Genomic DNA, 14450 nt, shown 5'->3' with positions numbered 1-14450 from the left:
TGACGACAGTAGTGAGAAACCCTGACTCTTTATAATGGGTTAGTGATCGTCTGATTGGTGGATCATGCATTAGTTAATGCGGGACCGGCTGTGGTCAATCATAATCACGTGATCCTCTCGACATTACTTTATAAATAAACTTCTCTTATCTATTCACTGATGTAAATGTGTGTAAATATATTGATTTCAGTAATGTTACAGAATAACATTGTTTATATTGTTTATGCACAGTAGTCATGTTTTCTGTCTGTCTTTAGGTTATAAGTGAGATTGCTTTGTTTACCAAACAGCTGGATCTCATTGGACTTGCATTATAAAAATTAACATATTTTATTTCATGTTTTAAATCGATACTCCCAGTAAATCCACAGATTTTATACAAAATACTGCTCAAACAGCTAAAATGTCTGCAGATTCAATCTGGCCCTGAATATTTCTTTCAGTTCGGCTAGAATAAAAGCAGTTTTTAATTGTTTTTTTTTTATTATTATTATTTTTTAGGGGTTTTCACCTTTATTTGATAGGACAGTCGAGAATTGACAGGAAAGCATGGGTAACAGATAGGTGAAGGATCGGCATAGGACCGCAAGGCGGAATCGAACTTGGGTTGGCGCGAGCACCGGAATGCATGTGTCGACGCACTAACCAGTACACCACTGGGGCCGACAGTTTTTAATAGTTTTAAACTCATTTTAAGGTCAATATTATTGGCCCCTTCAGCAATATTAGTGTTGGATTGTCTCCAGAACAAACCACTGTTATACAATGACTTGCCTAATTACCCTAACTTTACCCTAATTACCCTAGTGACGCCTTTACATGTCACTGTAAGCTGAACACTAGTGTCTTGAAGAATATCTAGTCTAATATTATTTACTGTCATCATGACAAAGAGGAAATAAATCAGTTATTAGAGATGAGTTATGAACACTGTTATGATTAGAAATGTGCTGGAGAAATCTGCTCTCTGTTAAACATCATATTGGAAATATTTTTAAAAGAATTTGAATGTGTGATAACTCAGACGTCATCTGGATATATTATGAGGATGGTGGCTGAATGATGAGTGTGTGTGTGTGTGTGGTCATCTGTACCTCAGGTTTGGAGTCCAGCTCATCAGAAAGCATGGAGTCAGCGTCAGGAGATCTGCGGACATCAGAGACCATCAATACACCATCTTCATCATCATCATCATCAGCAGCGGATCAGTGTGTGTGTGTGTGTGTGTGTGTACCGGCTCAGCTGATCATGTGTGCTCTGGTCAGAGAAAGAAGCAGCTGTCCATCCTCACCATCACTGATCAATCACCACAGCTGAGACCTGATCAATAATCAATACAAGATAAATCAGTCAGTACATCTCAGACAACACACACACACACAGCAACATCACTGAACACACACTCAGATCTCCAATACCCGAGCAGTGTGTTCACTACTGAAGGTCTGAGGGCGACAGTAAAGCAGAGCTGTCTGACATTCACTCTTCATCTGAGCTGTTCTGCAGCACACACCCTGCATGATGATGATGATGATGATGATGATGATGATGTCTACAGGAATATTTAGCATGTCATCTGCATATTACATCTGAATATTCGCCCAGAGCTCAGCAGTGACCTGTAAAGCCTCTGTTCAGCTCTCGGAGGCCTCGGGCAGGCAGTGAAGCGGACTGTGGTCAGTGTCTGAGCCTCGGCTGTGCGGTTGGTGATGTCTGAGAGCTCTGCGGATGACGGACTCCTCATCAACACAGCAGCACGGATCAGTCCGCGCTATCTAGAGCTCAAACCACCGCCATCCCGCTCTCTCTGCTGCACATTAATCATCATATTCATCTCTCAATCATCATGTTTATCCACATCAGCTGGACTTACCTGCATCGCGGACTCTGACACTCTGCAGCACAGATAAACACAAACACAAAGACGCGGAGAGTCACTTCCGGGTGACCGGATGTACTTCCGCTGATACTAATGACTCGCTGATCGAGCAGAGAGATGGAGAGGAGATTCATCATGAGTAAAACACCGTTATGGTTTAACAGAAACACCGGGCTTCATTTCAGCGGGCAACCGATTCACTGAGTCTTTAAGAAGAATCGGTTCAGTAGAAGCAAAGAGCATAGAATCACCATTCTAAGCTCTTTGGTAGAAGGAGATTCTATTCGAGTCACAAGCGGGGTTCTCGATTCCTTTGAACAGAATCTTTCTGAAAGCCAAACGATTTTCAAATATATATATATATATATATATATATATATATATATATTTATATATATATATATATATATATATATATATAAAGTGTTATATTCTTAACATAAATATAAAACAATATTATAAGTCTTTCTCCTTCAAAATGTTAAGCTTACCTTAATGTAAAACACAAAATTTACTAACATTTCTCCGTTTCTAACATATTTCACTACAGTATTTTATAGAGCTATTTTAACCAAAACAAGGAGCTTCGTTTCGGCTGTCAACTGAATCAGTTCAATTGAATCGGTTTCAAAGAAGAATCAGGTAACATTACCGGAACCTCGATCGAATCACAAAGCGGCGCTGTCGACTCTTATGAACAGAATCTAACATTTGTTTTATTCGTAATTGTGAAATTTACTACAAATTTCAATTTCTAACTACATTTACACTGCCATTACTTGACAGATTTGAAGATAAACACCATAAACACTGATTAACAGAGTCTAGATTCAAAAGAATATGAATCAGACATTACTGGAGATTCAATTGAATCAAATATCAGAGCTCTCGAGTCTTTTGAACAGAATCATTCTCAAAGCCAGTTATATATACATTTTAAAGTGTTGATGTGTTAGAAAATACTTCACTGGCCCCTGTAAATGTGAATTTTACTACCAATTTACTACTGAACGCTGTTTTCACACCAGATTGTTCCTCAGTGTGCATGATTTCTGTCAATAAAAATCCATTTAATTAATCATTTTACTATTAAAATGATCCATAATTTAATGGTTACATTTTTTTTCCTTGAGAAAAATTAATTATTTAGTTGTTGACTTTAATATTTATGAAATAAAATCTGTTACTTCTGTGTTAGGTTTGCATGTTCTCCCTGTGTTGGTGTGGGTTTCCTCCGGGTGCTCCGGTTTCCCCCACAGTCCAAACACATGCGCTATAGGGGAACTGATCAACTACACTGCCCATAGTGTATGAGTGTGTGAATGAGTGTGTATGGGTGTTTCCCAGTACAGGCTTGCAGCTAGAAGGGCATCCGCTGTGTAAAACATATGCTGGAATAGTTGGTGGTTCATTCCACAGTAGCAGCCGCTGATTAATAATGGAACTAAGCTGAAGGAAGATGAATGAATGTAATTTATTGTACACAGATCTCCAGAGACACATTTGACGTTTGGAATTATTTTAATAACGTTTTGCCATGAAAACAGTTGACAGTGTATTATTCAGTAAACCCTCTCACAGCTTAAAGAAGCAAACAAAAAAATAATAATACAAATAATATTAATAAAAAAGATGATAAAATGACACGTAAACACACACACAGAGTCAGATCAGGATGATCAGCCACAGCTTTGGCTTTGCTCAGCTGATGAATGTGGATGTGTATGCAGATCTCTTCACACAGACATGTTAAAAGTAAAAAGCCAAACACACAAACACAGACGCCTTCACAGTGCTGCTCTACACACACTTCGGGCTGTCTCCTCCACAACACTCATTTCACTGTCAATGGCAGCTAATAAAACCTTCACACTCACAAAAAACCAACAACACAAAGTCTGCAGAGAGTATATGTGTGTGTGTGTGTGTGTGTGTGTATTGCTTCACAATGCTCTATGATCCATGATCTATGCTATTCTGCATCAGTTACAGAAGCATTAATAAGAGTTCGACACTTCATCAAAACTGATTATTCTTCATGATTCTTACTAAAACGCTCTGATCACTGCAAGGCGACGGCGTCACGAGAGGCCAAACTCTTCCTGTGCAATCAGATAAAAGGGAAACTCTGCTGTTCTTCCTTACATCTTTGAGTTTATAGCATGTGAGAACAGAAGTGCTGTTTTTAGTATAATCATAATTAATAAATGCCTTTATTTTATTAACTTTTATAAAGTATAATGAATTAATGTATACAGCTATTATAATTAAAATGTAGCAGAATTAAATGTAATTTACACTAATGTTATTGTACGTCTCAGGTGTCATGCTCAGTTCCTGGAGGGCCGCAGCTCTGCAGTTTAGTTCCAGCCCTGCTTTATCACTCACCTGCAGGTTTCAGACAAGCCTGAAGCACACATTAGTATGATCAGGTGTGTTTAATTAGGACAGTGCAGAGCTGCGGCCCTCCAGTAGCTGAGTTTGACACCTGTGGTCATTTTTAAATTTTAAACTATTAATTTTTAAAAGGATTTACATGTGTATTTAACAGTTATACACACATATATGTATAATTTACAAATAAATAAAAGATTTCTAAATAAAATAAATTATTAGTTATAAATTGCATTAAATATTCAGATTTATGCTAAACACTCTGCTTGAATTTGTGCAATCCAATTATTAATTTCTCCAAAAAAATGCATGCAAATGAGTGCATATATAATTTCACAATAATTAGTGCATGTTTTAAAATAAAAAAGCTCATAATTTTTCCTGATCACTAGTTTATATCTCATGATCCAGAGTTTTCCTCAGAATTTGTGAGAAATCAAGTGAGAATTTCCTTATTTATTTTTATGCACGCTGTATTGCACTGCACAAAAGCACAGACACACACACACGTATAGTCAGTGTATGGAATATGAAAGCTATGTTATTGTTATCATTATTAAACACGAGCAATGATTTTAGACATAAGAATGCAGCAGCTGCCACTGAAGCTGAGCCATCAGAAACAATGAGCGAGACTTCACTGAGTAGAAGGCAAGACGAGAGCAGAATCCTCTCTCACACACACACACACACACACACACACACACACACACACACACACACACACACACACACACACACACACACACACACACACACACACACACACACACACACACACACACACACACACACACACACACACACACACACACACACACACACACACACACACACACACAATCAACAGCATTCTTTCTCATATCCATCCCATAATTCACCTTCACCTGCAGAGCCACTGCTATATGTATATTTATACTACCACTCTGCATTCTGATTGGCTGATGAGCAGTGAATTACTTCACGATCTGCTGAAATATCTGAAGGCGAGACACTGCAGGCTGCAGGTTTAATTCAGATCTCACTTGATTTTCTGGTAAACTGATATCTGGAGTGATCTCTGTGAATGGGATGTCTCAAAATCTGATTTCTATTCTGAAAAATGTATGCAAATTAGTGCATGTTTAGCATCATTTGCATATTTAAATCTAATGTGCTGTGATTGATCAACATTTTCCTCTATATTCAGCTGTGATGTCCTGCCTTACAGTCCTTAGACAGACGAGAGATTTCAATACTGGCAAATTTGATTTGATTTTGCAGTGAAATCTGAGCTGAACTTTTACCATGTTCATGAGCTATAGGTCAGAGTGAGCTGAAAACCTGTTTCTGCAGGAATCAAAAAGGCAAAATAGCAACTTCTGGATTTCACAATTAGACTTTCAGTCTCATAACTGCAAAACGTCCATGCTGAAATCTGCAAACTGCAATACCATTTCAAGAAAATAAAACAGCAGCAAATCTGAACTCAATTCAGACTTTTTCCCTCAGATTTAAAGCAAAAGTCATAATCAAGACATTCAAAGTTGCTAATTATTATCATTATTACGGTATCCTGTAGCAGCAGGACACTTTATTTCACTCATATTCCACATTCTGTGATGCTAAAACACACATCTCGATCAGCAGGAACTGAAGCTATTAATGTGAATATTTCTGTGCTGAACACGGACGGAGGCTCAATGCATTGATCTGTAAAGAGAGCGGCGTGTAAACCATTGATGTGCTGAACACGGTTAAGGCAGAAGCTTATTAAAGAGCGATGAACAACCGTCAGTCTGTTTTTACACCCTCAACATACAGTCACATGTATAATGCAGAATTATGCATCATAAAGCTGCACTGACTGATCCAGAAATGATTCTGCATTAGTTTTCTGAATGCATCGCTATTCTCCCTTTAACAGAATGACAGTGCAGTTGAGCAGCAGATGGCGCTGTTTGCTTCAAAACAGCTGTACTCTGCTTGCCTTTAATTCCTGACACACACCGCATAAACCTAAATGATGCATAACATTTTTAAAGGCGTACGTTTATTACATAACTGCTAAAAGTGAGTGTTTACATTAATCCCGTGGTGTTAGAGCAGATTACATTCATATTTCTTAAATATCTGCAAACAATGTAGATTATCAGACATATTTGCAGGAGTTAATCCCTCTGTGGTGGTGGAAATACACTGAAAATGGTGTCTAAACTGCTGTGGTTATCTACTGCCATCGTTTACTGTTTATAAACTAGCCTAAAGTGCCATCTGCTGTTTATAAACTAGCCTAGAGCGTGTTCTGCTATTTATAAACTAGCCTAGAGCGCCATCTGCTGTTTATAAACTAGCCTAGAGCGCCATCTGCTGTTTATAAACTAGCCTAGAGCGCCATCTGCTGTTTATAAACTAGCCTAGAGCGCCATCTGCTGTTTATAAACTAGCCTAGAGCGCCATCTGCTGTTTATAAACTAGCTTAGAGCGCGTTCTGCTGTTTATAAACTAGCCTAGAGCGCCATCTGCTGTTTATAAACTAGCCTAGAGCGCCATCTGCTGTTTATAAACTAGCCTAGAGCGCAGTCTGCTGTTTATAAACTAGCCTAGAGCGCCATCTGCTGTTTATAAACTAGCCTAGAGCGCCGTCTGCTGTTTATAAACTAGCCTAGAGCGCAGTCTGCTGTTTATAAACTAGCCTAGAGCGCAGTCTGCTGTTTATAAACTAGCCTAGAGCGTCATCTGCTGTTTATGAACTAGCCTAGAGCGTCGTCTGCTGTTTATAAACTAGCCAAGAGCGTCGTCTGCTGTTTAAAACTGGCCAAGAGCGCCATCAGTTGTTTATAAACTACCCTAGAGTGCCGTCTAACTGTTTATAAACTAGCCTAGAGCGCCATTTGCAGTTTAAAACTGGCCTAGCGCGCCATCTACTGTTTATAAACTAGCCTAGAGTGCCATCTGGTGTTTATAAACTAGCCTAGAGCGCCGTCTAACTGTTTATAAACTAGCCTAGACCGTCATCTGCTGTTTAAAACTGGCCTAGAGCGCCATCTACTGTTTATACACTAGCCTAGAGAGCCATCTAACTGTTTATAAACTAGCAGAGTGCCATTTGTTGTTTATAAGCTAGCCTAGAGCGCCATCTGCTGTTTTTAAACTAGACTGGAGCGCCATCTGCTGTTTATAAACTAGACTAGATTGCCACCAGCAGTTTAAAACTGGTCTAGAGTGCCATCTGCTGTTTATAAACTAGCCTAGAGCGCCGTCTAACTGTTTATAAACTAGCCTAAAGCGTCGTCTGCTGTTTAAAACTAGCCTAGAGCGCCATCTACTGTTAATACACTAGCCTAGAGCGCCGTCTAACTGTTTATAAACTAGACTAGATTGCCATCTGCTGTTAAAAACTAGCCTAGAGCGCCGTGTGCTGTTAAAACTAGTCTAGAATGTAGGATGTATCCAAATGTTTATATTTTATTATTGCAATAATGATATTAATGATAATTTATTTCACACACTGTCATGTTATTTCTGTTTCATACATACTTAACACTAGATGGCACTCTTGTGTTGAAGGGGCTGTTCACATGTCAGCCTGCAAGTCCATTATTACCGATGACACGTACATGCTTTCCAGGTGAACCCAGTTGAAAACATCTCAACTTTTAAGAATGTCGCATCGCGAATCACTGAATAAGAATTAACAATCAGCTTCATACTTGGTATGAAATATACACATTTCAATAGACTAATTACTTCAGACAAACACAATGCACACAATAATAAAACCTGTGTCAACAATGTTTTGCTTGTCATCCTCTGAGAAAATTATTAATGGTCGCCTAGCAACGACAAAGGAGCGCGAGCGCAAAGTGTGTTGCAATAAGTAAACAACTCATTATTTCAAAAACTCGACTGTTATGAAGTGAACTTAAAGTCTAAAGCTGCATCTGAAGTCGCAGACATTCATAGCATTGTTAAACAGTATGTGAGAAGTTCCCGGCTGATCCATTACTTGCGGCGAGATTCTAAAGTGCGCATATAATGAACGTTACAATATCCAATAATGCACTGCGAGAGAATTCAAGAAAGTGAGCGAAGCGATGCAACTGACGCAGGGAGGTCATGTGATCATGACAAATAGAGACTGCAGAACATCTGAAATGCATTCATACGACAATTTAACATACTTTTTAACAGTTGTGTAGCAAGTTCCAACTAAAATATAGTTCCTATATTAGCATGTAGCGTAAATATGTCTGTTGTTTTTAAACAGACTTGTCAATGCACTACTGTACTGCACACATGCTACTGTAATACGTCATTGCACAAACTGATTGTCGGTTTTATCATTATTATACTATTATATTATTATTTTGCGTACAATATCGACCTTCTATACTAAAACACCAATCTAAAGAGTCACGATGCATTCAGAAACATATCAGAATCGATCCAGGAGTCTCAGTCATGGACGTACACTGTAAAAATGCTTCTCTTGCTTACAGTTTTGTCTTTGTCTAGTCTAGATATCAACAAACTCTTTAAACAAGAAGCACTTTCTAGACAAGCAGAGAATAGAGTGTTGTTTTCAGAAATGAAGAGGGTTTCTCCTTAATTCATGCAGAATAATCTGCCAATGGGGGAAGCAGAATAATGTTGTTGAAATATGATAATTCTGCTTCCCCCATTGGCAGATTATATAGCTGGTTTAAACTAAAACACACTTCATTTAACTCATTTCAGAAAACAAGAACTCCTCCTCCTCAACAAAACGCTTCTAGATTGAATAATTTGTACACATTTAGTCAGGACACGAGACCAACCGTCATCATCTTCATCATGATGATGTGTGGGTCTCCATGTCCGTCTGCAGCCGGCTCCAGATCTCCGCGTCCCCTGTCTGCAGTGCCTCCAGAAACAGCTCTGTGTGTTTGCGCAGGCGGTCCAGCTCCGTCTGCGTGCGCCGGTTTTGCCGGATTAGCTCTTTGGTGCGCAGCGTGATGTCGAGCAGACCGGATTTACTCAGGATGTTGTAGGTGTTGCAGAAACGTTTGGTTTTACTTTCCGTTTCAGAATGGAGCGGTATTGCTAGCGTGGATTGAGCTGCTAGCGTGCATTCAGTAGATTTAGATGCTAGTGTGCGCTCTGTGGATTGAGATGCTAGCGTGCATTCTGCTGTTTGAGATGCGAGCATGCATTCTGTGTCTTTAGCGCCATCTGCAGGCGTGTTTTGTGGATGTACAGAAGCAACTGGTGGTGTAGCGTCCGTTTGCCTGTGTTCGGTAGGATTGGAGGCAGAGCTCCTGATGGAGGAAGTGGAGCTGGAGCTGGACACTGAGCTGCTAGTGGAGCTCTTGTGTGGATGAGGAGCGATTCTGGCGTATGATTTGAGGATTGGCAGGTACTTCTTGTGCCGCCGGCGTTTGGAGAGTTGAGTTTTGGGTGTGTTTGAGCTTCTCTGTGGGACCACGGGCTGAAGGAACACCACCTGCGGCTGCTGGAGGACCTCCACTGCAGGACTGAACCATGGCTTCAAAGAAGCAGAGCTTTCAGAAGGCTGCAAACACACATGGATATTCAGATTAGACCAGAATAATAGTTCATATTCAGATTAGATGAGAATGATGATGCATATTCAGATTAGATGAGAATGATAATGCATATTCAGATTAGATGAGAATAATAATGCATATTCAGATTAGATGAGAATGATAATGCATATTCAGATTAGATGAGAATAATAATGCATATTCAGATTAGATGAGAATGATAATGCATATTCAGATTAGATGTGAATAATAATGCATATTCAGATTAGATGTGAATAATAATGCATATTTAGATTAGATGAGAATGATAATGCATATTCAGATTAGATGTGAATAATAATGCATATTTAGATTAAATGAGAATGATAATGATAATGCATATTCAGATTAGATGAGAATGATAATGCATATTTAGATTAGATGAGAATGATAATGCATATTCAGATTAGATGAGAATGATAATGCATATTCAGATTAGACGTGAATGATAATGCATATTCAGATTAGATGTGAATAATAATGCATATTCAGATTAGATGAGAATGATAATGCATATTCAGATTAGATGTGAATAATAATGCATATTCAGATTAGATGTGAATAATAATGCATATTTAGATTAGATGAGAATGATAATGCATATTCAGATTAGATGTGAATAATAATGCATATTTAGATTAAATGAGAATGATAATGATAATGCATATTCAGATTAGATGAGAATGATAATGCATATTTAGATTAGATGAGAATGATAATGCATATTCAGATTAGATGAGAATGATAATGCATATTCAGATTAGATGAGAATGATAATGCATATTCAGGTTAGATGAGAATGATAATGCATATTCAGATTAGATGAGAATGATAATGCATATTCAGGTTAGATGAGAATGATAATGCATATTCAGATTAGATGTGAATGATAATGCATATTCAGATGAGATGAGAATGATAATGCATATTTAGATTAGAAGTAAATGATAATGCATATTCAGATTAGATGTGAATAATAATGCATATTCAGATTAGATGTGAATAATAATGCATATTCAGATTAGATGTGAATAATAATGCATATTCAGATTAGATGAGAATGATAATGCATATTCAGATTAGAAGTAAATGATAATGCATATTTAGATTAGATGTGTTTGATAATGCATATTCAGATTAGACGTAAATAATAATGCATATTCAAATAAGATGAGAAAAATAATGCATATTCAGATTAGATGATAATGTTAATGCATATTCAGATTAGACGTGAATGATGCTTATTCAGATTAGAGCAGAATAATCATGCATACAATAGTAATGCATGAAAATAGTAATGCACATTCAGGTTAGATGAGAATAATAATGCATATTCAGGTTAGATGTAAAAAATAATAACTTGTATATAAATTAGATATGAATAACGCATATTCAGATTGTGTGAATTATAATGCATATTCAGATTAGATGATAATAATAATGCATTTTTAGATTAGACATGAAAAATAACTCGTATTCAAATAAGACGTGAATAATAACGCATATTCAGGTTATATGTGATTAATATTATTATTTAGATTATTTGTGAATAAAAATTAATGCCTATTCAGATTATAGATAAATGTTGCAAATTTAGACATAATGCATAATAATGATGTATATTCAGATTAGACAAATGATAATGCATATTTAGATAATACGTAAATAATTATGTCTATTTAGATTAGACATGCATTATAATAGTGCATAGATTAGATGTAAATAATGCACATTCAGATTAAACATTAATAAAGCATATTCAGATTAGATGTAAATAATAACACATTCAAATTAGACATGAATATTAATGTATATTCAGATTGCACATGAACACATATTCAGATTAGACTTGAATAATAATCAGTCTGACCAAGGCCACCTGTCTATTTTAAAGGGATCATCATGAAAATAAATGATCTGAAAACAGTACCTAATAAAAATGGCATTTCTCATAGGAAACATTATATGGCAAGAACTACAGCAACACTCAATGACAGTACAGTGTGTTCTCCCAGTGTGATGAAGGTGTGACGCTCACCTGATTAAGAACAACATTGTTCATGATGATCATTGGCTGCAAGCCCTGCAGAGCTCCGCCCACCACTGCAGTGAGCTGCGATGCATGCGGACGAGAATCATCATCTGCATCTGTCTGATCCACCGCACTGCTGTCTGTAACACATACACACACAGACAGAAGCAAACACACATAGTACACATGCATACACACACACACACACACACACACACACACAAAACACATGCACACGCACGAACAAACAAACATACATGCATGCATGCAAACACAAGTGCACACACACACACACAGATACAAACAAACATACATACATACATACATACATACATGCATACATACATACAAACACATACATGCACACAAACAAACAAACACACACAAACAGACAAACACAAACACACACACACACAGAGAAAGAGAGAGTCAGCTACAGGGCTTGACCATCAGAGAGTGGTGAGATGCAGTAACACACACCTGAGAAGCCTGAATCTCTCTCCGAGTCCTTCTTGGACTTCTCCATCCGTCTGTTTTTAAATCTGCCCATCGCCCTCAGGTGTGCTTCACCCTTCATCCTCTTCCTCCTCCTCCTCCGAACCGGCTTGAACACCTGAACATCAACAGAATGAGCCCAATAATGTCGCGTCTGAACTCTCAGAACACACTCCTCAATAAAACCCATTGCACATCTGGATCTTCAGGACTGCTGTTGGTTTAGCTCACTAGAGCTTCATTAATGTAACCTTGTTATCAAAGTGTTACTAGAGGGATTATTATGAAGTTACTAATCACCATGTCTTGTTTATCAGTAGAGAATATACAGAATTAGAGTATTTTATATTAGAACCTGGGAGAAAGAGAATAATGCATCTTTGAAAATCCCACAACGATAGCACTTTAGAGTAAATGCTGTAGTGTTTCTCAACCATACTACAGTAAAGCACCTGAATTAATCTGCAGTGGGGATTTTACAGTCGCTATGGTAGCACAACAACTATAGCATTTAATCTGTTGTGGTGATTCTACAGTTGCTATGGTAACACGAGACTATAGGATTTAGTGTTTTGTGATGATTCTACAGTTGCTATGGTAACACAAGAGCTATAGTAATTTATCTGTTATGGCGATTCCTGTTGCTACGGTAACACAACAACTATAGTATTTAATCTGTTGTGGTGATTCTACAGTTGCTATGGCAACACAACAGCTATAGTAATTAATCTGTTACGGCGATTCTCCTGTTGCTATGGTAACACAACAAGAACTTCGGTAATAGAAACAAACGAGCCAACACTGAGCTTTTCATCATCTCCCTGCTGAAAAATCCAGCTTAAACCAGCCTAGGCTGGTTGGCTGGTTTTAGCTGGTTGACCAGGCTGGTTTTAGAGGGGTTTTGGTAATTTCCAGGCTGGTTTCCAGCCATTTCCAGCCTGGTCTTAGCTGGTCAGGCTGGAAAATGACCAGCCAAATCCAGCTAAAACCAGCTTGACCAGCCTGGTTTAAGCTGGATATAGCTGGTTTTGGCTGGACTCCCAGCTTGGCTAGGCTGGTCAAGCTGGTTTTAGCTGGTCATCTCCCAGCCTGACCAGCTAAGACCAGGCTGGAAATGGCTGGAAACCAGCCTGGAAATGGCCAAAACCCCTCTAAAACCAGCCTGGTCGACCAGCTAAAACCAGCCAACCAGCCTAGGCTGGTTTAAGCTGGATTTTTCAGCAGGGCTGTAGGGTATTAGTTACTATTCTACAACACACCGCTGTTTACTGTAGTAAAACTAAAGCATACTACAGTATTTATTAGTGTTTCAGTTCACTACAGTAATATGCTACAGCATTTAATAACAATATTATGATGAACACAGTATATGGTTCAATAAATGTTTAAACCTTAACTAAATGCCAGGCGTTTTCATATTTCAATGAGATCTCCGCAATCATACCACACACAGAAGTAAAGGTGATTATCACCGCAGAAATAATGCATGTTGTTATCATATAATTAGAGAACTCTTCAGTTTACATCACCGCTGTGTATATTGACGTTCCGGTGTCGTGACGTCATCAGGCCGAGCCGCGGCGTAAACCAGCTGACCCATTTAACGTTAATCTCCAGCGTCTCTGGTCGTCAGCTGTCAAAGATCTTATAATCTCGGTTTACATTTACCCGTGCTGGACGTTTATGTTAATGTTTCATATCGTTATCCAATATTTAAACTCCAGTCATGGCGGTGCAGGCTAAAGCAAAGCAGCAGCCATCAACACTGCAGCTTTACCACGAGAAAAGCAGACGAGAGTCGCGCTTTATTACCTCACACGCACCGATTTACTGATTTATGTACTATTAATCTATTTATTGAGTGCAGAAGCAGCGGCGGACGGCTTACGTGTGAGCGCCGATGACCGACCGCTCATCCGGAGGGAATCCCGGTGAATGACGGCTCAAAACCCGGTATATCCGCGCTCCTCCACAAACCCGGTCAGTGAGATCGATCACAGCGGCGATTTTCACAGTTATTTGCCGATTTTTGGGTACGTCGCGTCGGTCAGACGCCCTGCTCAAACCCGTCACGCAAAACACGCTC

The 14450-nt window shown here is 38.5% G+C and overlaps 2 protein-coding genes across 22 annotated transcripts in view; both read right to left on the bottom strand.

Annotated features, from left to right (window-relative positions):
- The window catches only part of znf410 (zinc finger protein 410), a 22563-nt gene extending 13033 nt beyond the window's left edge, over nucleotides 1-9530 (bottom strand). For 7 of the 19 annotated variants that reach the window (XR_015517520.2, XR_015517521.2, XR_015517519.2 and 4 more), the window contains exons 1-3: nucleotides 1874-1946; nucleotides 1235-1320; nucleotides 1095-1146 (exon numbers count right to left, since the gene is read on the bottom strand). Coding sequence is in view for 14 of the 19 variants with exons in the window: in XM_087296512.2 (XP_087152638.1) it covers nucleotides 1095-1127 (33 nt within the window). In the remaining 5 variants the exon portion in view is untranslated. 19 annotated transcript variants of the gene reach the window in all.
- cipcb (CLOCK-interacting pacemaker b) lies at nucleotides 3382-14450 on the bottom strand. 3 transcript variants are annotated; one of them, XM_087298913.1, is made up of 5 exons: nucleotides 13592-14450; nucleotides 12350-13185; nucleotides 11876-12009; nucleotides 9073-9806; nucleotides 3382-3981 (listed from the first exon to the last, which is right to left on the bottom strand). In XM_087298913.1, exons 2-4 carry the CDS (start codon nucleotides 12552-12554, stop codon nucleotides 9087-9089), a joined length of 1059 nt encoding a protein of 352 aa, XP_087155039.1. In that variant the 5' UTR covers nucleotides 12555-13185; nucleotides 13592-14450; the 3' UTR covers nucleotides 3382-3981; nucleotides 9073-9086. The 3 variants fall into 3 exon arrangements, 2 of the variants coding, with proteins under 2 accessions (XP_087155039.1, XP_087155040.1); XM_087298914.1 differs by having other exon boundaries at nucleotides 12350-12482; nucleotides 14253-14450; XR_015518967.1 differs by lacking the exon at nucleotides 3382-3981 and adding an exon at nucleotides 5793-8879 and having other exon boundaries at nucleotides 8954-9806; nucleotides 12350-12482; nucleotides 14253-14450.

The sequence above is a fragment of the Danio rerio genome, chromosome 20 (assembly GCF_052040795.2).
Source record: "Danio rerio strain M-AB ecotype USA chromosome 20, GRCz13ab, whole genome shotgun sequence".
NCBI lineage: Eukaryota > Metazoa > Chordata > Actinopteri > Cypriniformes > Danionidae > Danio > Danio rerio.
This window is presented reverse-complemented; position numbering and strand designations above follow the sequence as displayed.